The sequence below is a fragment of the Canis aureus genome, chromosome 29 (assembly GCF_053574225.1).
Source record: "Canis aureus isolate CA01 chromosome 29, VMU_Caureus_v.1.0, whole genome shotgun sequence".
In the NCBI taxonomy this organism is placed as follows: domain Eukaryota; kingdom Metazoa; phylum Chordata; class Mammalia; order Carnivora; family Canidae; genus Canis; species Canis aureus.
The window spans coordinates 37,440,938-37,462,110 of NC_135639.1; the positions used below are offsets into that span (position 1 = coordinate 37,440,938).

The 21,173-nt window shown below is 36.7% G+C and overlaps 1 protein-coding gene and 1 long non-coding RNA gene across 26 annotated transcripts in view; one reads left to right on the plus strand and one right to left on the minus strand.

Annotated features, from left to right (window-relative positions):
- Positions 1 to 21,173, plus strand: part of CSGALNACT2 (chondroitin sulfate N-acetylgalactosaminyltransferase 2) — a 66,888-nt gene that overhangs the window by 24,343 nt on the left and 21,372 nt on the right. For 13 of the 24 annotated variants that reach the window (XR_013368243.1, XR_013368244.1, XR_013368246.1 and 10 more), the window contains 3 exons: positions 13,150 to 14,089; positions 16,305 to 16,521; positions 18,052 to 18,153. Coding sequence is in view for 16 of the 24 variants with exons in the window: in XM_077878473.1 (XP_077734599.1) it covers positions 13,429 to 14,089; positions 16,305 to 16,521; positions 18,052 to 18,153 (980 nt within the window). In the remaining 8 variants the exon portion in view is untranslated. Of the gene's footprint in view, positions 1 to 13,149; positions 14,090 to 16,304; positions 16,522 to 18,051; positions 18,154 to 19,037; positions 19,130 to 19,486; positions 20,061 to 21,173 lie in introns of those variants that run through there. The other 11 variants (XM_077878482.1, XM_077878483.1, XR_013368249.1 and 8 more) reach the window with 11 other exon arrangements.
- Positions 13,795 to 19,922, minus strand: LOC144301436 (uncharacterized). 2 transcript variants are annotated; one of them, XR_013368261.1, is made up of 4 exons: positions 19,719 to 19,922; positions 19,015 to 19,150; positions 14,932 to 15,175; positions 13,795 to 14,046 (listed from the first exon to the last, which is right to left on the minus strand). It is a non-coding gene; the product is annotated as an uncharacterized LOC144301436 (long non-coding RNA). The 2 variants fall into 2 exon arrangements; XR_013368260.1 differs by having other exon boundaries at positions 19,027 to 19,150; positions 19,719 to 19,914.

Sequence of the window (21,173 nt, forward strand, 5' to 3'; positions counted from 1 at the left end):
AGATTTCAATTTTTTTCATGGCTGAGTAGTATTCTGTTGTGTGTGTGTGTGTATATATATACACACACACACATCACATCTTTATCCATTTATCTGCTAATGGACATCTGGGGTCTTGCCATAGTTTGGCTATTTTGAACATTGCTGCTATTTGAACAATGGGGTGCAGGTGCCCCTTCGGATCACTACAATTGTGTCTTTGAGGTAAATAACCAGTAGTGCAATTGCTGGGTCATAGGGTAGGGTAGCTCTATTTTCATCTTTCTGAGAAACCTCCATACTGTTTTCCAGAGTTGCTGTACCAGCTTGCATTCCCATCAACAATGTACAGGGTTCCCCTTTCTCCCATCCTCACCAACCTCTGTCATTTCCTGACTTGTTAATTTTAGCCATTCTGACTGGTGTGAAGTGGTATCTCATTGTAGTTTTGATTTGTATTTCCCTGATGCCAAGTGAGAGCATTTTTTCATGTGTTTCTTGACCATTTATATGTCTTTGGAGAAATGTCTGTTCATGTCTTCTGCCCATTTCTTAATTGGATTATTTGTTCTTTGGGTGTTGAGTTTGGTAAGTTCTTTATAGATTTTGGATACTAGCTCTTTATCTGATATGTCATTTGTAAATATCTTTTCTCATTCTTTTGGTTTCTTTTGGTTTTGTTGACTGTTTACTTTGCTGTGCAAAAGCTTTTTTTCTTGATGTCAAGTCCCAATAGTCCATTTTTGCCTTTGTTTCCCTTGCCTGTGGAGACATGTATAGGAAGAAGTTGCTGCAGCCAAGGTCACAAAGGTTGCTGCCTATATTCTCCTGTAGGATTTTGATGGATTCCGGTCTCACGTTCAGGTCTTTCATCCATTTTAAGTTTGTTTTTGTGTATGGTGTGAGGAAATGGCCCGGTTTCATTCTTCCTCAAGTGGCTGTCCAATTTTCCCAACACCATTTGTTGAAGAGACCGTCTTTTTTTCCATTGGATATTCTTTGCTTCTTTGTTGAAGATTAGTTGACCGTAGAGTTGAGGGTACATTTCTAGATTCTCTCTTCTGTCCTGTTGATCTAAGGGTCTGTTTTTGTGCCAGTACCATACTGTCTTGATGATTACAGTTTTGTAATAGAACTTAAAGTCTGAAATTGTGATGCCACCAGTTTCGGTTTTCTTTTTCAACATTCCTTTGATTATTCAGGGTCTTTTCTGATTCCATACAAATTTTAGGATTATTTTTTCCAGTTGTGTGAAATAAGTTGATGGTATTTTGATTACATTGAATGTATAGATCCCTCTACATAGCATAGACATTTTACCAATATTTGTTCTTCCAATCCATGTGCATGCAGTGTTTCTCCATTTCTTTGTGTCTTCCTCAATTTCTTTCATAAATGTTCTATAGTTTTCTGAGTACAGGTCCTCTGCCTCTTTGGATAGGTTTATTCCTAGGTATCTTGTGGTTTTGGGTGCAATTGTAAATGGGATCGACTCCTTAATTTCTCTTTATTCTGTCTCATTGTTAGTGTATAGAAATGCAGCTGATTTCTGTGCATTGATCTTATATCCTGCCACTTTGCTGAATTCCTCTATGAGTTCTGGCAATTTTGGAGTGGAGTCTTTTGAGTTTTCCATATAGAATGTCATGTCATCTGCAAAGAGTGAGAGTTTGACTACTTCCTTGCTGATTTGGATGCCTTTCATTTTGTTGTCTGATTGCTGAGGCTAGGACTTCTAGTCCTATGTTGAATAGCAGTGGTGATAGTGGACATCCCAACCATGTTCCTGACCTTAGGGGAAAGCTTTCAATTTTTCCCCACTGAGAATGATATTCACTGTGGGCTTTTCATATGCAACTTTTATGATATTGAGGTATGTTCTCTTTATCCCTACACTGTGAAGAGTTTAAATCAAGAAAAGGGGCTGTACTTTGTCAAATGCTTTTTCTGCATCTATTGAGAGGATCGTATGGTTTTTGTCTTTTTATTAATATAGTGTATCACACTGATTCATTTGTGGATGTTGAACCACCCTTACAGCCTAGGAATAAATCCCACTTGGTTGTGGTCAATAATCCTTTTAGTGTACTGTTGGATCCTATTGGTTAGTATTTTGGTGAGAATTTTTGCATCCATGTTCATCAAGGAAATTGGTCTGTAATTCTTTTTGGTGGGGTCTTTGGTTTTGAGATCAAGATAATGCTGGCCTCATAGAACGAGTTTGGAAGTTCCCTTCCATTTCTATTTTTTCGAACAGCTTCAGAAGAATAAGTATTAATTCTTCCTGAAATGTTTGGTAGAATTCACCTGGGAAGCCATCCAGCCCTGGACTCTTGTTTGTTGGGAGATTTCTGATTACTGCTTCAATTTCTTTGTTGGTTATGGGCCTGTTCAGGTTTTCTGTTAATTCCTGTTTCAGTTTTGGTAGTTTATATGTCCTTAGAATGCATCCATTTCTTCCAAATTGCCTAATTTGTTGGCATATGGTTGCTCATAATATGTTCTTAATAACTGGTTTGTATTTCTTTGGTGTTGGTTGTGATCTCTTTCATTCATGATTTTATTTATCTGGGTCCTTTCTCTAAAGAGAAAAGTCTTGCCAGGAGTTTAATCAATCTTATTAATTCTTTCAAAGAACCAGCTCTTAGTTTCATTGATCTGTTCTACTGTTCTTTTGGTTTCTATTTCATTGATTTCTGCTCTAATCTTTATTATGTCTCTTCTCCTGCTAGGTTTAGGCTTTATTTGCTGTTCTTTCTCTAACTGCTTTAGGTATAAGGTTTGGTTGTGTACTTGAGACCTTTCTTGTTTCTTGAGAAAGACTTATATTGCTATATACTTCCCTCTTAGGACTGGCTTTGCTGCATCCCAAAGGTTTTGAACAGTTGTGGTTTTATTTTGTTTCCATGAATTTTTAAAAATTCTTCTTAATTTCCTGGTTAACCCACTCATTCTTTAGTAGGATGCTCTTTAGCCTCCATGTATTTGAGCTCTTTCCAAATTTCCTCTGTGATTGAGTTTCAGTTTCTAAGCATTGTGGTCCAAAAATAGGCAGGGAATGATCTCAGTCTTTTGGTACCAATTGATACCTGATTTGATCCAGTATGTGATCTGTCCTGGAGAATGTTCCATGTGGACTCGAGAAGGATGTGTATTCTGTTACTTTAGGATGGAATGTTGTAAATATATCTGTGAAGTCCATCTTTCTTTCTTTGTTGGTCTTCTGCTTAGATGATCTGTTCATTGTAGTGAGTGGAGTGTTAAAGTCCCTTACTATTATTATATTATTATTATTATTTTTATTATTAATTATCATTGTGTTTCTTTATTTTTGTTATTAACTGGCTTATATAATTGGCTACTTCCATGTTTGGGGCATAAATATTTGCAATTGTTAGATCTTATTGTTGGATAGACCCTTTAATTATGATATAGTGTCTTTCTTCATCTCTTATTACAGTCTGGTTTAAAATCTAATTTGGGGATCCCCGGGTGGTTCAGTGGTTTAGCATCTGCCTTCGGCCCAGGGCATGATTCTGGAGACCCAGGATCCAGTCCCACGTCAGGCTCCCTGCATGGAGCCTGCTTCTCCCTCTGCCTGTGTCTTTGCCTCTTTCTCTGTGTCTCTCATGAATAAATAAAATCTTAAAAAATAAAATAAAATCTGATTTGTCTGATAAAAAAGATTGCCTTATCAGCTTTCTTTTGATGTCCATTAGCATGATAAATGGTTTTCCACCTCCTCACTTTAAATCTGGAGGTGGGGGATCCCTGGGTGGCGCAGCGGTTTAGCGCCTGCCTTTGGCCCAGGGCGTGATCCTGGAGACCTGGGATCGAATCCCACGTCGGGCTCCTGGTGCATGGAGCCTGCTTCTCCCTCTGCCTGTGTCTCTGCCTCTCTCTCTCTCTCTCTGTGACTATCATAAATGAATAAAAATTTTTTAAAAAATTTAAAAAAATAAAAAATAAAAATAAATAAATCTGGAGGTGTCTTTGGGTCTAAATGAGTGTTTTGCAGACAGCATATTGATTGGTCTTGCTTTTTATCCAATCTGATACACTGTGTCTTTTGATTGAGGCATTTAGCCCATTTGCATTCAGAGTAATTATTGAAAGATATGAATTTAGTGCCATTGTATTACTTGCCATTAAAGTCACTGTTTCTGTATTCTGTGACTTTCTGTGTTCCTTTCTGTTCTATGTTTCTTTTGGGCTCTCTCTTTGCTTAAAGGATCCCTTTGATATTTCTTGTGGGATAGTTTGGTGATCACAGAATCTCTTAGTTTCTGTTTGTCCTGGAAGCTTTTTCTCTCTCCTTTTGTTTTTTTGTTTTGTTTTGTTTTTAAATTTTATATATTTATTCATGACAGACACAGAGGGAGAGGCAGAGAGAGAGAGGCTCCCTGCGGGAAGCCTGACAGGACTCTGAACCAGGAATCCAGATCATGACCAGAGCCAAAGGCAGAGACTCAACCACTGAGCCACCCAAGTGTCCCTCTCTCCCTCTATTCTGAATGATATCTTAGCTGGATAAAGTATTCTTGACTGCATGTTTTTCTCATGTAGCCCCCTGAATATATCATTCCAGTCCTTTCTGGCCTGCCAGGTCTCTGTTGGTAGGTCGGCTGCCAGTCTAATGTTTCTACCCTTGTAGGTTATGGACCTCTTGTCCTGAGCTGCTTTCGGGATTTTCTCTTTGTCTCTGAAATTTGCAAGTTTCACCATTATATGTCAGGTTGTTGACCTATTTTTATTAATTTTGAGGAGAGTTCTCTGTGCCTCCTAGACTTGGATGCCTGTTTCCTTCCCCAGATTAAGGAAGTTCTCCCCCTATAATTTTCTCCAATATATCTTCTGTCCCTCTCTCTCTTTCCTTTTCTAGGATCCCAATTATTCTAATATTGTTTCACTTTATGGTAGCAGTTATCTCTCGAATTCTCCCCTTGTGATCCAATAGTTTTTTACTTCTCTTTTTCTCAGCTTCTTTGTCCTCCATCATTCTGTCTTTTATATCACTAATTTTTTCTTCTTTCTCATTTATCCTAGCAGTTAGAGCCTCCATTTTTTATTGCATCTCATTAATAGCCTTTTTATTTCAACTTGATTAGATTTTAGTTCTTTTATTTCTCTAGAAAGGGATTCTCTAGTGTCTTCTTTGCTTTTTTTCAAGCCCAGCTAGTATCTTTATAATTCTTACTCTGAACTCTAGTTCCAACATCTTATTTATATCCATACCGATTAGGCCTCTAGCAGTCAGTACTGCCTCTTGTTCTCTTTTTTGAGGTTTTTCTGTCTTGTCATTCTTTCCAGAGACTAGATGAACAAAAGATAAAAATACGAAAATGGCAACAACCCCAGAGAAATATACACTAAACAAATCAGAAAAGACTCAAAACCAAAAAAAAAAAAAAAAAAGAATATAATCAGACAAGTGAACAAAATAGAGTAATACACTGGATCCTGTGTATATTTTGGTCTGTTAAAAAACTAGGTCCCAAAATTGTAACGAATGAAAAACTTATATATGTACCCAGAAAAACTAAACACAATGAAAGGATAGAATGTAACTGTAAAAATGAAAATTAAAAAAAATGTTTTAAAGAGTTGCTAAAATAAGAAATTGGTTGAAAAGGGAAAGAAAAAAATTAAAATTGAAAGACTAAAGAATTATGCTATTTTCCCCTAGTGCTGGAGTTTTGCAGTTCTCAAAGATCGATAAACTTGGTCTTGGCTGGATGTTCTTGCTGATCTTCTGGGCGTTGATTCTCAGGTGTTTTTGCCCCAGGCGGAATTGCACCGCCCTTGCCAGGGGGCCAGGCTAAGTAAGAGGCTCCAGATTGCTCCATGTGGCTTTTGTTTCCTGAAGGCTTTAGAGGATGAGTGAAAATGGCCACCATGGCGGTAAGCTGAAAGCTCTGGGCCCCACTCCTCAGTGCACCCTCAGCGAAAAGCAATTAATCACTCCCGTCTCCTTGGTTGAAGGCCACACTCCTGTGCTCATCCGGGCTGTGTCTCAGGCACGTGGCCCCTGTTTTGAGTCTCAAACCCTGCAGAATCCTGCAGCTCGCAACTGCAGCTAGTTCAGCGGGAGGGGGAAGGGGTCTTGCTGGTTCTGCCGTTTGTTGGGCCCCTGCTGGGAAAGCAGTCCTGATCTGAGAGCCCACTTCTGGGCCAGCTCATTGCAGCCATTCCCCTGCTCCAATGCTCGGGAAGTCTGCTGCACTCAGGCACCCTCGTTCTTTCTGTGATCTTGGGGATCTTGAAACCACACTGTCCCACCTAGGATTCTGCCGCCACTTCACCATCTAAACACTTTTCAGTCAGGGACGTTCCTCACCAGAGCAGAGTTATAAAAGTTCTGATTTAGTGCTCCGCAGCTATACCACTTTCTAGTACCTGACTGACAGAGGCTCCCCCCGACACACACGTCTGTCTACCCCATATATCGCATCAGTTTCACTTATACGTACCTTCTACCTTGTAGAAAGTGGTCGCTTTTCTGTTTGTAGAGTTGCAGCTATTCTTTTCTTAGATCTCCAGTTGAGTTCACAAGTGTTCAGAATGATTTAATATCTATCTAACTGAATTCCTGGGAGCAGACAAAAACTAAGGTCTCCTGCTCCTCTGCCATCTTGGATTCTCTCCAGTGCACTAATATTTTGTTGAGGACTTTTGTGTCTGTATCATAAAGGAATATTGGTCTATAGTTTTCTTTTGATGTCTTTATCTGGTTTTGATATCAAAGTAATATTGACATCATAGAATGAGTTGGGAAGTATATTCTATTTTTTGAAAGAGTTTGTGAAGAATTGGTATTAATTCTTACAAATGATTGATGAAGTCTACTAGTGAAGACATCTGGGCCTGGATTTTTCTTTGAGTAGTTTTTGATTTTTTAGTCTCAACATAGGTCTGTTCATATTTACTGTTTCTTCTTGAATCAGTTTCAGTGGTTTGTGTCTGTATTTTAAAGGGATTTAAATAATTGGAGAACTTAGAATTATCCATATTGTTAACATTTTTGGTTTCTTCATTGTTTTGTATACATTCCTATTTCTATCTGGTATCATTTTCTGCCTAAAGAATTTGTAGTGCAGGTCTGATGGCGATGAATTCTTCTTTTAGCTTTTTAACATCTGAAGAATTTTTTTAAGGATTTATTTATTTATATGCGAGAGAGAGAGAGTGTGTGTGTGCAGGGGTGGGGGGTGGTCAGAGGGATAGGGAGAGAAATCTCAAGCAGACTCCCCACCAAGCTAAGAACCCACATGCAGCTCCATCCTATGACCCCAAGATCATGAACTGAGCCAAAATCAAGAGTCCGACACTTTACTGACTGAAGCACCCAGCACCCTGAGAATTATTTTGCCTTTGTTCTTAACAGATACTTTTTCTGCATATGGAATTCTAGGTTAACGTATTTTTCCTTTCAGTTCTTCAAAGATGTTGCTCCACTCTCTTTGGTTCTTATATGTAATGTGTTCTTTTCTTCTGGCCACTTTCAAGATTGTATTTATCATAGGATTTGAGCAATTTGATTATCATGTGCCTGGCTTTAGTTTTCTTTTTTTAAAAAAAAGATTTTATTTATTTATTTGAGAGAGCGCGAGCAGGAGCAGGGGGAGCGCAGGCAGAGGGAGAGGGAGAAGCAGGCTCCCCACTGAGCAGGGGGCCTGACGTAGGACTCAATCCCAGGACCCCGCGAACATGACCCAAGCTAAAGATAGACGCCTAACCGACTGAACCACCTAAGCACGCTGGCTTTAGTTTTCTTTATGACATTTATATCTGGTATTCATTGAGCTTCTTATATTCTAGTATTTATCAAATTTGGAAAGTTTTCAGACTTATTTCTTTAAATATTTCTCCTTGCCCGCTCTCCTTTCTTTAGAGACTCTAATTACATACGTACTAGACTGCTTGAAGCCATCAGACAGCTTTCTACGTGCTCTATTCATGTTTTTCACTCTTTTGTCCTTCTGTATTTTGCATAATTTCTATTGTAATGTTTCCAATTCATTAATATTTTATTCTGAAATATCTTATCTACTGTTAATCCCATACAATGTATCTTTCATCTCATGAAGTTCAGTTTTTATGTTGTCTGTGTTTCTGCTTAGTTTTTTGAACATGAATATCTTTTTCAATATAGTTATAACTATTTTAATGTCCTTGTTTATGAATTCTAGCATCTCTGTCAGTTCCAGATCAGTTTCAGTCATTGATTATTCTTATTATGAGTTGTATTTTTATTTTTCTTTGTATGCTTGATCATTTTTGTTTTGATGTCAGACATTGTGAATTTTATTTTGCTGGGTATTAGATATTTTTTATATTTCTATAAATATTTTGAGGGTTGTGCAGTTACTTGAAAACAATTTGATCTTTTCAAGTCTTGCTTTTAGTTAGGCAAGACCAGAGCCATGTTTAGTCTAGAGTTAATTTTTTTCCATTACTGGGGCAAGACCTTTTTGAGTACTCTACCCAATGCTCCATGAATTTTGAGGTTTTCCAGTCTGTCTGGTGGGAACATGCAATTATTCCTGGCCCTGTATGAATGCTGAGTTCTGTGTCTTCTTCTTCTTCTTCTTCTTTTTTTTTTTTTTTTTTTTTTTTTTAGCTTCAGTTAGGTTTTGTTGTTTTTTGTTTTTTTTTGTTTTTTTTTTATGTGTACATTGGTCAGTGGTCTGCTCAATACCTAAAATGTGCTCTTCAGATCTCTTGAGTTCTCTGTCCAGCTCTCTCCTCTGGTACTATATCCTTTCAACCTAGCTGCCTTGGTCTCCTCAAACTGTCAGCTCCATTTCAGCAAGTCAGCCTGGCTCAGCTTAGGAGGAGATTCCCAGTGTTATGGCCTGGAAACTTAGGCAGTAAGCTGGGCAATTGTTTGTTTTTTTGTTTCTCCTAGGGATCACTGACTTTTATTACTTAATATTTAGTATCTTGAAAACCTTTGTTTTATACTGGGAGGGGTGGGTTCTGGATTTTATTGTTTGATTTTTGATTGTTTCAAGTGGAGGAGTAAATCTGGTCCCTGTTCTACCTAGGCTATAGAAGGAAGTCTCTTTAGTCTGTTTTAAAGAGTAAGAAAATAGGTGGCTCCTAAGGTTTCCTTTAACTCTGAAATCTTTGATTTTGTATTATGTATCATAACAGCATCATTTTCTCATCTCCGCAGTTATCTCATTCTCTCCTTACAACACTTAACTATTTGCTGTTTGTGCATAGAAAGTTGCTTGGGATTAACTCTGGGTTATGAATGAACCTTGTCTATCATATAAACACATCACGTGAATGATGGCAATCAGGGTGTAACAACTGAAAAATGGATGTTTTCTCCAACATACTTAATGTATTTAGAGCTGTTATAATCTAGTCTTTTAGGATTTGGCTAAAGAGTTCCCCTTCAGGAACTAGGCAAGTAAGACTTTAATTGATATCTTTTATTTTTAACAATCACAGAACCATGCAAATAACATTTATATTCTAAAGTAATTACAGCAATTTTTGCTTTCAGCAACTTTTATTTCAGTGAGTAAAATACTCAGTTGTAAGAGATTTAACTGAAAGATAAGCATGTAAGGTGTTAAAAAACCCATATTTTGCTTAAGGGAGGGAAAATACAGAACTTGGCTTTAATAATGATGCGGGAACTGGGCTAGCTGCACAAGGCATAGTTGACAATCCCGCAAAAAATCCCCCACCCAGGGTGGTATATGTGTGATATCCTTCAGGAAGTTTCCAATTGTCTTCATGTTAATGCCTTGCTAGAGGGAAAAAGCAATCTGTAACTTAACAATGGCAAGACCTCCAGTATCTTGTAGGTCCTCCTTAGCCTATGAAAATCCTTCTGAAATCTCCATATTTGCTTAACCTCCCCCAATTCTTCAAGTATATAATCAGCCACCCCTCACAGGCTCTGGGCAGCCTCTCTTCCTGTCCACAGCTCCTGTCCCGTGCTTTAATAAAACCACCATTTTGCACCAAAGACATCCCAAGAATTCTTTCTTGGTCACCGGCTCTGGACCTCACCTATATTCCAAAACTTCATCAATAATACCACTTAATTGTTATAGAACCTTAATTAGACCTTTCATTTTTGAGCTTATTTGTCCTATCCAAAATGAAGATAGTATCAATACTCTTTTAAAAGGATGACATAGGAAATATATACAAATACTTTATAAACCAGTATTTTTCAGGATTTTGGGGCTGCAGCCCCCTTATAAATAAATATTATGTGGAGATCTGATACATATACATACATATAATTGCAATACAAAACTTACTATATGTGGTGTAGACTGGTATTTCCTGTTCTATTTCAATGAAAAGTAAACCTTTATTTAGTAATGACCCACTAAATGAGTCATATTGCACAGTTTAAAAATATATTGTCTATATAAAGAAAAAACTATGAGGTACCATATTAACAAAAGGTAGAGGTATAGAATAAATACTATAATAAATACTGTTATAGTATTTATTATAAATACTGTTATTTATAAATACTGTTATCAAATTTCATTTCAAAATAGTTTGAGTATAGTATAGTTAAATCGTGTCCCGTGTTTTTTCCATTAGCATCTTTACCATAAGCATTTTTTTATTTTATTATTTTTTTTTTAAGATTTTATTTATTCATGAGAGACACAGAGAGAGAGAGGCAGAGACACAGGCAGAGGGAGAAGCAGGCTCCATGTAGGGAGCCTAACATGGGACTAGATTCTGGGTCTCCAGGATCAGGCCCTGGGCTGAAGGTGGTGCTAAACTGCTGAGCCGCCCAGCATTTTTACTGCATAGCTAATTGGTTGTAAAGCAACTTAACATTAAAGATAAAATCATGAAAACAAAAAAAGATGGACATTTATTAAAAAGGACATAATGAATAACAAAATTTAAAAGACTATTGTATAATACAGAATATTTATGTTTAAAATGTGTGTAGATTCATGGCAATATTACAAAAATAACTGATTTTATTTTGTGGATTGTACCTAAGCAATTGTCCTCTAAGTCTTCTGTTCATAGTGTTACACTTTTCTTTTCTTTTTTTTTTTTTGGCTTGTTCATTCATGTCCTTGTTCAGCATTGCGTTTTGTTTTTCCTGAAAATTTTTTCCTTCATTAAAAAGAGACATCAGTTTCCCAATACTAGGATACATATTGTAACTGAGCTATCTATTGTATTGTGAAAGTCTTCTACACTGTTGTTTGTTCTTGGCATATTGTTAGGCGTCCATTGATAGACATTCCAAAGTTCTGTGGGAAATGTAGGTACAAAACTCTACCACTGTATAGACCATTATAAAGGCTAAGATTTATATAATATAAAAACAGGAGTACTCCATCAATGGAGAAGTGAAACCAAACTGTCAACCAGTTATTTTTTAATCTTTTAGAGCAGAATTGCCTTATGGCCTATTAGTTATGCAGCAAAAATGCTTTTGGCAAAGATGCTTATGCAAAACTACCTAGAACCTAGTTAAGTATGTATAGCTTTATTAACTAATACAATATTATGGCTCTACATTTTCAGTTTTAGTCTTTCTTTTCCCTAATAAGGCTAGTAATAACTTATAGATAGTTAAAAGAAATACTTCTGAGTTTTATCTTTCAAATAATGACATTCAAGTCATTTCTTATACTAAGAATTATGGTTTTGAGACATGGTAGAATCCTAGGGCTGATATTAACTTTGCATCTTTTTTAAATGTGATACTTCTCTTTATATTGGAATTTTTTCCCTTTTTTTCCTACATCACTTAAAACAAGATTTACAATCAGTAAAACAGATGTCATCCTATTAAAGCTTTCTTGTAGTGAGTTAAAATTTTCATGATACTTATCATTTGGTTAAAGAAAGCAATAAATGGCTAAGGGTAGTTAAGTCCATTATTTGTGGTCTACTAGCCATAAGAAGTTTGAATCTGTCTTACATTTTTATACAGATATGTGCCACAAGGAAAGAGAAAAGGAAGGAAGGAAGGAAGGAAGGAAGGAAGGAAGGAAGGAAGGAAGGAAGGAAGGAGAAAGAGAAAGAAAAGGAAGGAAGGAAGGAAAGGAAAGGGAAAGGGAAAGGAAGGAAGAAAGGAAAAGGCATTCAGGCTTTCTTGATCACTAAGAAAGTGATAGGACTAATGTTCCCCAGTGATCCTCCATAGGTTCTGCTGCACTGGTAGAAACCATCTCTATTAAAAACCTGCTGGAGTATCACATATCCTTCCTGACAAATTCTTTGTTAGAACAAAAGTTCACTCTGCAGCAGAGGCCTCCTTTTCCCCTGTCTCCTAAATTTTAACATTCTCTATTTATTGAATTAAAGATCTTTAGTTTAAAAAGAAATAACGAAAGAGCTCACACCATACCATAACCAGTAGTGTGTGATTTTGTAAATTTATAAGTGATTTTTGCATTTTTTCCCAGTAGATAAACATTAAAATGGTCTTGTTTTTTCTTTAAATAGACTCTAAGCCTTTCTAGACTTGTAGGAAATCTGTTGCTGTGTAATACAGTGGAAAGAATTATGTGATCTAATGTTCAAATAATCTGTGGGAGGACTTTCGATGTTAAGTGCTTCTTAATATGTTTTCCAGATGTTTGTGACCTTTTGGAATTGGCCCTCCCCTCACACACACACTTAATTTTAAGGCTCTTATATTGGTTGAGTTTAACCTAGAAATTAATGAAGTAGAATGCTTGAATTAAATGAACTGGAAGAAAATATCTCTCTCTAGTAAGCCATTATCAATATAACAAAAACAATTTATGGAAACTCAGTTCCCAAATGGTGATATGCTCTAGGTTGGAAATGGCATATTAATCTGAATACTATATTAAAGAGTTATAAGTGATACAGTTTTCAAGTAATTAGAAATAGTAGTATCTGTGTAACACAAAGCATGCTAAACATAATTTTAGTGTTTCTTTGATTCATTCAGGAGGTTATGGATGTGTAGACATTCTGGTTACAAGTATTACACGTGGCATTTTAGTTTTCTGTGAGGTATTTCTCTTAATACTTTCTCGGCATTTACTGAATATTCTACATTGTATTAGCTCTTCTCGTGTTCTACGTATAGTAGTCACATTGCTAAGTTTACTCAAACTATCAACAAATTGCTATGCTTAAGGAAATAAGATTCTGATTGATTCTCTCTGTTTCTTTCAGAAAAATCATCACCCAAATAATGGAATTTTATCTGATTCTGTAGGGATCAGATTTCTTTATTCTGGATATCATGGTAACAATACAGGAAGTATGCACTCTTTTTCTCATTTCTGCAAGTAGTCATCACTGCTGAAGGAAGAAATTTTTTAAGCTGTAGCAGAGTTCGTTTTGGTACCTTTAGTGGAAATTCTGATTTTGCTTTTAATTTTTGATAACCTTTTGCTAAAGGTATGAACAACCAAAGAACTTATCTCATCAGGCAAGTCCACATTAATAAGAATGCCTAGAAGAGGACTGATTCTTCAGACCCGGACCCACTGGCTGCTGTTGGGTCTTGCTTTACTCTGCAGTTTGGTATTATTTTTGTACCTTCTGGAATGTGCCCCCCAGACAGATGGAAATGCACCTCTTCCTGGTATTATTGGGGAAAATTATGGTAAAGAGTATTATCAAGCCCTCCTACAGGAGCAAGAAGAACATTATCAAACCAGGGCTACCAGTCTAAAACGTCAAATTGCCCAACTAAAACAAGAATTACAAGAAATGAGTGAGAAGATGAGATCATTACAAGAGAGAAAGAATGTAGGGCCTAATGGCATAGGCTATCAAGGCAACAAAGAACAAACACCTAGTGATCTTTTAGAGTTTCTTCATTCCCAAATTGACAAAGCTGAAGTTAGCATAGGAGCCAAATTACCTAGTGAGTATGGAGTCATTCCCTTTGAAAGTTTTACTTTAATGAAAGTATTCCAGTTGGAAATGGGTCTCACTCGCCATCCTGAGGAAAAGCCAGTTAGAAAAGACAAGCGAGATGAATTGGTAGAAGTTATTGAAGCTGGCTTGGAGGTCATTAATAATCCTGATGAAGATGAGGAACAGGAAGATGAAGACGGTCCCCTTGGAGAGAAAATGATATTTAATGAAAATGACTTTGTAGAAGGTAATGTGAAAAATATAATTCATAATAATATAATTATATAATTATAATAATACAATTCATAATTACATTAGTATGACAATGCTGGTGATATAAGTCGGTCATTATAGTATTGAAATATTTAAGTTATTACCCACTTCATTCTACCAAGAGTTTGAAGTGGCTTTAAAAAAAAATGTTATAATGTGACCATAATAAAATAGAGGAGCAGGGAAACAGAATAAATCTAGGTTTATATAGAAAAATACTATATAGGGCTCAAGTTAAAGGATTCTTAGGGGTATGTATGTATTTGTACATATATGTATTTACATTCCTCTCTTATCTAGTCTTGCTGTTACTTTTTTGTATTTTTCAAAATGTGTAAACTAAGGTTCATGATTTGAAAACCATTCGATAAAGGAAAGAAAAAACCCTAATTTAGTAGATTGATGGATATTCTGTATTTTAGAGGGAGGCAAAGCACATGTCAGAACATCATGAGGGCACACATAGTTTTGAAAAGCTTATTTGGCATTTGGAAAAGTAAAGAAATAACCTGTTTTCCTAATAGAGACTGCAAAAAGGGCATAAGATTTATACATATCAAGATGGGGAATGACTCAAAAGTTGAGGAACACTTCTGTAAACTTAAGATATTTGCTGATTGATATAAACAGAAATACAGATCCCCACCCCTCGCCATCTTAATACCTCCTGCTAGATACTTAATTACAAACTTAAAACCATTTTGGATACAAATCTCTCCTAAAAGTTCTCTTTGCTTGATTTTTAAACAGTATACCACATGTAGTTTCTTTGGCCTGGAATCATCCTGGATAGCACTTGCTATAATATAGTAGTACCTTAAGACCTTTGGAGGCCATCAGGAAGGGCATTGTGCTTTTCCATGGTACTTCAGCTGTCTTTTCATTGTAGCCACTTCTGTTTTCTGTTGTCACTTTTACTACAATTTTGGATGGGTTGTTTCTCTCAAAACTCTTCTAATTTTTTTCCAAGCTCAGCTTTTTATCTTTTCACCATATTTGTAGCTTATGGTAGAATTGGAAGCTGCTGAGGAAATAAAGTATAAAATGTCTTCACATCTGCCTAAAAAAGAAAGGAAGCCACATCAGTTTTATATTCTACAACTTCAGCTTATCTCATAACTCTCTTTAGATTCTTTCACTGACAGGATTTTTCTCTGTATGGGACGGGACATATTTTGTCCCCCACTTTTCTTTCACTCTGCTACTCCCTGACAAAAAGAAAAAAAAATACTATTATTCAGTAACTCCTAGGCCTCTTGCAGACTTTAGCTTAGATGTCACTTCACTTAGAAGTCTCTCCAACCTACAGGTCTTAAGATAACAGTGCTTCCTTTGTGTTCTTATAACCTCTATCTTGTGTCCCCTCTCATAGCACTTGTCATAGTATATGGTGTTGCCCATTTCCTGATTTGTAGTTCTCTTAAACTGTACGCCTCAGGAGAGAGTGGGATTGGTCTGTCTTGTTCATTGTTTTATTCCCAGGCATTGACTGACTCACACATTTACTTCTCTCTCTCCTGAATGTCACACTTAAAAGTCATTTTGCCCAGTTGACTTACAGACTTTTCTCTGTGAAATATCTCAGATCACCAAGTTTAAATCGGAACTAATTTTTCTTTGTCTGACTTCACTCTCTTCAGAAAGAGAGAGAAAGAGAGAGAGAGAGAGAATAGAGTGAGATATATATCACTGTATTGTTTTTATTTCCTTATTTTTCTGTTTCCTTCACCAGACTGACTTCCTCAAAACCAGGACTGTATCACCCTCTTTATACCACCAGTGAGTGACACAAAGGCACTCCATTCATTTTAATTGAACCAAACCGAGCAATAGAAGTTTTGACTCTCAGGTCTAGAATTGAATTTTGGTAGAAGTAATTTATTTTCATTATATAATTACTGTGTTGATAGGCTCTACTACTAAAAAAAAAAAAAAATGTGAAAAGGAATAATTGTGATTTGGAGCATATTTATAGATTGAATAATAGAGCAGTTTGAACATTTTCTAAATCTCTCCTTTTAAGAAATAATTGTTTTTACAGATGTACAGTGGGATAAATATTTTCACAAAATGATTGAAAACATTACGTGTCTGTTTTTGTACTCTTAATCTTTGAGTAAAATCAGTATTCACATCGAATTTATAAACTTTGACATAGAGACGTCTTTGTCCCTAACTCTTTCCTTTAGGTTATTATCGCACCGAGAGAGATAAGGGCACACAATATGAACTTTTTTTTAAGAAGGCAGACCTTATGGAATATAGACATGTGACCCTCTTCCGCCCTTTTGGACCTCTCATGAAAGTGAAGAGCGAGATGATTGACATTACTAGATCAATTATTAATATCATTGTGCCACTTGCTGAAAGAACTGAAGCATTTGCACAGTTTATGCAGAACTTCAGGTAATTCTCAGGGCTTAATGATTTGGCTAAGCACTCCTAAAAAATCAGATTTCATGCAGATTTACTTAATTTATCTTCACTGAGTGTGATTACTTAGAATTACAAAGTAATTTTATAGGCTTTGGGGAATTTTAATTTTTGATATTTTCTTTTTTATAAAGCAAGTATTAAATATTGTGTTATTGACAGTTTGAACTTTGAAATAGAGAGTGACAACTATTAGAAACTACATTTGATGACCTTTATAATTGTGTGTGAATTCATTTTAGTGCAAATTGAATTTTTAAAAATAACTTTATTGAGGCATAATTTACATACAGTAAAACCCACATATTTTAAGAATATAGGTTTCATGACTTTTAACAAATCTCTACACTCATAATTGCTAATTAACATGCAAGACATTGTTATTTGCCAGAAAATTCCCTTGAGAAGGATTGGAATTTTAAAATTGAAATAAATTTTAGAAATACAAACATTCAACTAAAAATGGGAGAGTTGGGACACCTGGAGTGGCTCGGCGTTTGAGCGTCTGCCTTTGGCTCGGGGCATGGTCCTAGGGACCCGGGATTGAGTCCCACATTGGGCTCCCTGCAGGGAGCCTGCTTCTCCCTCTGCCTGTGTCTCTGCCTTTCTCTCTCTGTCTCTCATGAATAAATAAATTTAAAAAAAAATGGGAGAGTTATTCCATCTTGAGAAGCAGAGACTTTAACGATTTTTAAAAGAAGTTTTTCCTTTTTTTGTCCGTAAATTTGGATATTTTTAAATGCTGAAACATTAAAAAAAATGAACAAGTATACATTAGGGTAGCTATTTGAGGAAAATTTTGCCTTTTTGTTTTAATTTAACAATTGCCATGTTTTTAATATTTTAATATGCTAGTTTTAATGCTTTATAATCCCAGTCTTCATTCTCATATTAAAATTATTGGATTTAAAAGTTAATGCTGTTCTGTAGCAGAATATCTAGAAATTATGCTTCCAAATGAGTTTTCCCTATTTGAAATAGCTCACTTGAGATCTGATTTCCTAAAGCATTTTTTTACTGCCTTTCTTGGAATTGCTTTCAGATGCTACATTATTCTTTACAGTAAGTAATCTCAGCCATGGCAAATATTTATTCCTTGATAATAGGTATAATGTGGAATTGCCAGCCTAAGGACAAAATAACTCTTGACCAACAACTTGAATATTTATTTGTTTGGTTTTGAACTGATTAGACTTCTTTCCTTAAGTAGCTTGTAATTTGTTTCTGAAGGCAATACCAAAGCAAAAGTTCAAAAAATATTTTGAAATATGGCAACTTCCGTGGACCTCCAAGGGCTATATTCATTTGCTTATGTTGTTATACATTTGCTCTCACGCCTTTAATAATTCAGCAATATTGCCATTTTTATATTAAGGCTTCATGCAGTGTCATTCTAAATGAATAATGCCTCATTTGTTTTATTAAAGCTTCATGTGATTGCTTTCTGAATGAGTTATGCCTTATGTATTTTCTTGAGTGAACTTTATTTTTTAATTCTGTTAGGGATGTGTGTATTCATCAGGACAAGAGAATTCATCTCACAGTGGTGTATTTTGGTAAAGAAGGACTATCTAAAGTCAAGTCTATCCTAGAATCTGTCACAAGGTTGGTGAGCCATGTCCAAATTGGAAGTCCTTGATATATAACATTAAAAGAATGAAAATTTTAGATATTTAATGAGTTAATTTTGAATAGCTGATATTTAAAAGTTGGCTGAGCACATGAGTGGTGGTGCTAATAAGTTCCTCATTTCAATCCCTCAGTTTACTCATGCAACTCTAAATGATTCATCTTCCCTGTCCCTTTTAGCAGACAGCCTCGCATGATCTGGGCCCTCTCACTCTGTGGCCCACCCAACTTCTGTTTCTTTGCCTCCATTTATTACTTCTTCATTCCCTTCTGTTAGACTCTTCTCTTTTTTCTAAATCTAATCCCTTAACTTTGATATCATCTCCTGAGCTTTTCTCTCACTTGTCACTTTTCTTTCCTTCCATTTTCCCAAGTTCCTTCTTCTTGCCCTGCAAATGATGCTTAGGTCTCTCCTGTCCTCAAGCCACCACCACCTGACTCTGTAGTACCAGTAGCTACTGGTAGGTTTCTGTCCTTTCATAGCTAAGTCTCACAGAACAGTAGTTATCTAATCAGACAACTCATACAGTACCTGGCACATAGTAGGTACTCAGAGATTTGAATGACTTAATTAATAATTCATTAATACTCCAGTATTAATTCTATAGCTTTCCAGCCTTTTCATCTCTAAGTTATGGGCCCAAAGTTATGACCTAATTGCCAAACTCAACCTTTCTCTGTCATCCTCTTTGATCCACTTTTTTACATTTGATACCTAACCAATACTTCCTTCTTGACATGTTTGTAAAATGTATATAATTTGTAAATATAAATATGTTACAATGTGAGATATTAGTTGATTGTCTTTTTGGACCAAGCCAACTCTGTATCCTTTACCTGCTTCTTTACCTTTCTGCTAGTTGTGGCCATTCCCTAAGAGTCCAGATTTGGCCGGCCATTCTTCTCGAATCGTTCAACTAACATTCATTGAGTCCCACCGACTATGTTCCAGGTACACTGCTCGGGAGTCTGACTAGGGTGGTTGGAATAGAAGGGCACAGAAGAGGGTGTTACAAGCCCCTACTCAGAAGGGACTCTTACAGCACATGTATAAAAAACAAATACTGTCTTTTCTCCCCCTACACATTAGCTGCTTCTCCTGGTGGCCCTCTTTCAGTTCAGACTGACCATTCTCATGATCCCCTGAGCTTAATGCCTGAGAGCTAGCATCTTTCATTCTTTACTTCTAGTCAGTTCTTGCTAACTACACAGGACCTCTTCCCTGTCCTTTCCTTGCTGTTGCCACCACCCTAACCCAAATTCCCCTCCCTTCTTTTCTTCCCTTCTCATCCCTTTTTATCATTTTCAGGTCGCCTACTAAGTGCCAGCACTTACATCGGCATTACTGAAGTGGTCCCTGCATTAAAGACTCCTCTGTGGCACATGATGGAAACCTATCTTGAACTGGCTTAAGGAAACTAGGAGTGTTATAGAAGAATCTTGGATAGCTCCCAAACTAAAGGGATTATTATAGCCAAATTTGGATAAGAAAACCAAAACAGCTTTGATATCTTAGGGACTGGAATCAGAGACTTGAATACCATGAAAATTCTCTTGTTGTCTTCTTGTCTGTTTTTCTCTGCATGTTGACTTCATTCTCCTATTGCAGATTGGCTTCTTCCACATGTGAGGTATATGGCTGTTGGCGGCTTTGGGCTCACATCTTCTCAGCTTTGCCATCAGAGAGGAAAGAGCTTTCTCCCAGATCCAGTTGAGAAAAGCCCAGGGAAGGAGTTTTGCCCACTCTTGAGCGGGTCACTATGGCCAGGTGGGGTGGGGGTATTGTGATTGTCCCAGCCTGAGTCTGGTCTCCACCCTTAGGAAATTACTGTGGTTGGGAGTGTTCTACGATTAGTTCCTCTACCGGGTGCTGGGAGTGTGAGGTAATAATCAGTTTTCCCGAAGGAAGGAAGAGATTTACATCCCATGAGAAGATCATTGTGGCCATTCAGAGCATGTGGAGTCCACTGTATACACTATTTAAGCATTTGCTTCCATCTCTCCATTCCCCATCCTATACTGTTTTAAAGAGTAATCTTCCTTAAATGTGCCTTTTTGACCTGGCCATATCCTAGCACAGCAGTTCTCCAACTTTAACATCAGAGTCACCTGGAGTAACTTGTCCCAAGAAAGACACAGATGCTCAGAATTACCCCTAATATCTGATTCAGGGGTTTAGGTTAGGGCCCAAGAATTTGCATTTCTAATGGTTTCCCAGGGAAGGCTGATGCTATGGGTGAGGGGACTTTACTGTGAGAACCACTGCCCTGGCAGAAAAACTCCTCCTTGCCTTGAGGACACTGACCAACTTCTTTTACTTCTCACAGAAGGCACTCCTCAGTCTGACCCTTTTCTGGTCTTCTCTCTCATTGTTTCCATTTTAGGATCCCTTTGTTCTAATCTGATTTGTCTGATACCTGTTCTCTAAAATGCTACTTTCTTACCTCTGTGCTTTTGAGAATAATTAATTGGCATAACCTTTAAACTCACTACTGAATTCAGGATTTTAATCAAGGCATAACTTAAATTCTGCTTCTAACATCTTCTCTAACTACTCTCAGACAAAAGCAATCTTTTTTCTCAGATCTGCTATTCATTCGTTCATTCAGCAAATATTTATGGAGGCACACTGTATCCACAGTAATGAACAAAACAAAATCCCTGCTTTCATGGTGTTTACATTCCAATGGGGGAGACACTCAAAGAAACATGTCTGGTGGTGCTGAGGAAAACAAAGCTGGGCGGGGATAGAATAGATTAAAGAGAGAGGTTGGAGCAACTTCACAAGTGGTACGAAGGGTATCCCTTTGATGTGTGAGCAAAGATCGGAAAAACACAGGAGCGTTCTTTGTGTGTACCATTCATATGCAATGCATTGTTTATTACCAAACATTATAGCCATTTTTCCATGTATAATTTCTTATCTGCCCAATAAGTTCTCAAGATCCCAAAGGGCAGTGACCCCTCAACACTTTTTAAGCTGATACCACCAGCAT